This window comes from Phytophthora parasitica, assembly GCF_000247585.1.
Source record: "Phytophthora parasitica INRA-310 unplaced genomic scaffold supercont2.43, whole genome shotgun sequence".
NCBI lineage: Eukaryota > Oomycota > Peronosporomycetes > Peronosporales > Peronosporaceae > Phytophthora > Phytophthora nicotianae.
The window spans coordinates 590,483-593,143 of NW_008649029.1; the positions used below are offsets into that span (position 1 = coordinate 590,483).

Here is a 2,661-nt window from a genome sequence, read left to right on the forward strand (position 1 = left end):
TTCAAAGACAGATATCATGCTGGTAAGTAAGGGTAAACTACACGTACATGATTGCGGCGTCTGCTCACTTGTCCTAATTACTTGTTGTCAATATGTGATTGCTCTGATCGTAACTTGCCATTGCCCTCCATAATGGTGAGAGTACAAAGCGTGTGGTGACGGTTAATTGGGTAGTATTGACGCCTTCTGGAACTTCGTCACTTAAATATCCTACGGTTTTCGCCATAGCATTCCGAAACACAAGCTTAAGGACAGGCAAGAGTAATGCAAAATAGGTTTTTCCACTTGCTGGAATTGTTGTAAACACGTAGAAATACGTCGGATAGACAACCACAAGCACCTCTTGACATACCATCACTTTTAATGACGTCACTACGAGTGGCCAGGATTCTGGATCTGTCCTAGACTTAACCATCCACAGAGCCATTGGCAGCACGAAAAGCGATAACCAAACTGGTGACATCGTAATTATACTGAATGGCAGCGGGAAGCCTACAATGAGTACGAGTCCATACATGGCAGTCACTGTGATAGCAGCCACAACAGCGCCGTAGATAGCGATTTTTGCGTTAGAAAGCGGTAATTGTGGCACAATGTGCTTGAACTGGTTATGCGTCGTGGTGTTGGCGAGCTAAAATGAAGCAAACGCTCGAACGAAGAACAACTGGTTGGAATTGGCATTATTTGAAATTGGTCGTAAAGGCAGCAAGTCGACGATCGCAGTTATCGCGAGGCACGGCAGTGGTGTTAGGAGCTGGGCCAGGAATACTCGGGCACTGCTCGCTGTGTTGATATACGTAAACAAGTCTTGTACTCGATAGATAGAATATTCACCTTGGAGCTCAACTTGCGCCGCCTTCCAAACTGTAGAGAGGTGGTGCTTACAGAATGCTGGCATTCCGTCTTATGTCTACTTAAAAGGGTAAAGTGCTAGCTAGAATTTTACGAATAGCTATTCTTACAGATTAGAAAATGGCTTCACAATTATATTCTCGTTGAAACGTAGCACTCATACCATTTTAGCTTACCAGGTTAGCTCACGATAGCGGCTTGCCAGGGCGGAACGTACAAAAAAGTTTGTCCCAAAGCGAAAACCGTTTGGCAAAATTCCAACGTGGATGAGTGTGATGGAGGTCGTGGTCATGCACCCGGAGACATATACTTGTGATATTGTTCACTATCGGCATCTGAGGGAACGAAAACCCTTTGATGTCCAAACCGGAATGGCCGGCGATTTCCACGTACGTTTTGTAGGCAAACAGCAGATGCAGCTGGAAAACCGAGAAAGAGAAGCCAAGCGTCCACGCCAGGCAGAACGGCAGAACATTCGTGAGGCATAAGTCGATACCGTCTTGCTCATACGTCGACAGAGGGCATGGGTGCAAGTGCAGGTGGTGTTGCTTGTGCACGTTCTTGTAGAGCCACGAGCTGTAGTGGCAAAGCCAATGCATCGCGAAATGGAAGAAGTCGAAGATGACCTCAAACACCAGGGACTTGGGGATGAAGGACACATATTCCAGCACAAAATACTGCCAAGTTACGTTGTCCTGTATTGGTACAACAGTCTGCCCCGCGAACCAGAAGGACACACATTCTGTAGACACCACGAGCCACAGGATACGGAAGTAGATGGCCCTAATCTGCTTGTGTGTGAGCTTCACTCGCTTGCCACCATTAATCTGCACCTTCTTGGTTGCGATCCACTCGAACCACTTGATCATCGCCAGGATCCGCAATAAACTTACGCCGTAGACCACTGCCAACTGCACTAACGTTATCGGAGATTCTACCTCTCGATCGATAGACGACACTGCCATGTAGCTGCTCAGAGCGACGCTGCAGATGAAAGCATTGATGAACGCGTAGTATTTACAGCGCCGAGCGACGAACTGAAGCGTGGAGATGGCGAATAAAGACGACTTCATCAGATGTTGGACAATTGCGCAGTGGCAAAAATGACAGGCGCACAATCTTCAGAGAGCAGTAGGTTATGGGTACCGTAAGCCACACGCTTACGTCACGAAACTGAATCTAGCCGACGCATTGACACGCTTCAACATGTCATTCGCGAAACACGGATCGTCATCGTCGTTCTCTTCAGACTTAATGGTTTTTGTGCTCGCAATGCAGTCCCCACCCTTGGGAGATTGGGAATCCACTGATTGTCACAACTGCAGGCTTTGACCCAGTGGATCAAGTTGAACTCAGGAAGAAATACCAGTACGCGATGCAGGTTAGTGCTACTTGGCTCGCGTATGAACTGCAGCTAAGCCGAGCCGATTTATGTGTCTCTAGCAGCATACGATCAACCTTGATCAAAAACAGCGGAACCTTGGCAGTGCATCGCATTTCAACTTATATTTGTGTCCTCCACACTAAACTTCAAATTAAGTTCGCAATTTTTCTTAAGTTCGCATAAGTTCTCAGAAAGAAGGCTCTCCAGCATCGCGATCCGTCACCTCGCCGTCTTCCTCTTATCGCCCCCAGCATCTTCTGGACTCTCACAACCTGTACACTTTTTTCTCCATCATTTTCTGTCTCTTTCCATATCATTTTCGCTCTTTGCTTCGCAATGAATGAGTCGCTTCTCGCCGCCAACAACGACCATCTCGCTCATGCCGAAGAGGAAGACGAATTACTCTGGAACGAGCTTAAGGACGA

At 47.3% G+C, this 2,661-nt stretch overlaps 1 protein-coding gene across 1 annotated transcript; it reads right to left on the reverse strand.

The window, feature by feature from the left end:
• Positions 1-829: 829 nt before the first annotated feature.
• On the reverse strand, positions 830-2,346 carry PPTG_14567 (hypothetical protein). Its single transcript, XM_008911938.1, has one exon. The coding sequence runs from the start codon at positions 1,923-1,925 to the stop codon at positions 1,038-1,040; it is 888 nt and encodes a 295-aa protein (XP_008910186.1). The 5' UTR covers positions 1,926-2,346; the 3' UTR covers positions 830-1,037.
• Between the last annotated feature and the right edge of the window lie 315 nt (positions 2,347-2,661).

Coding starts and splice junctions, on each gene's coding strand:
- PPTG_14567 (XM_008911938.1), bottom strand. CDS start 1,925: ATGAAGTCGTCTTTATTCGCCATCTCCACGCTTCAGTTCGTCGCTCGG.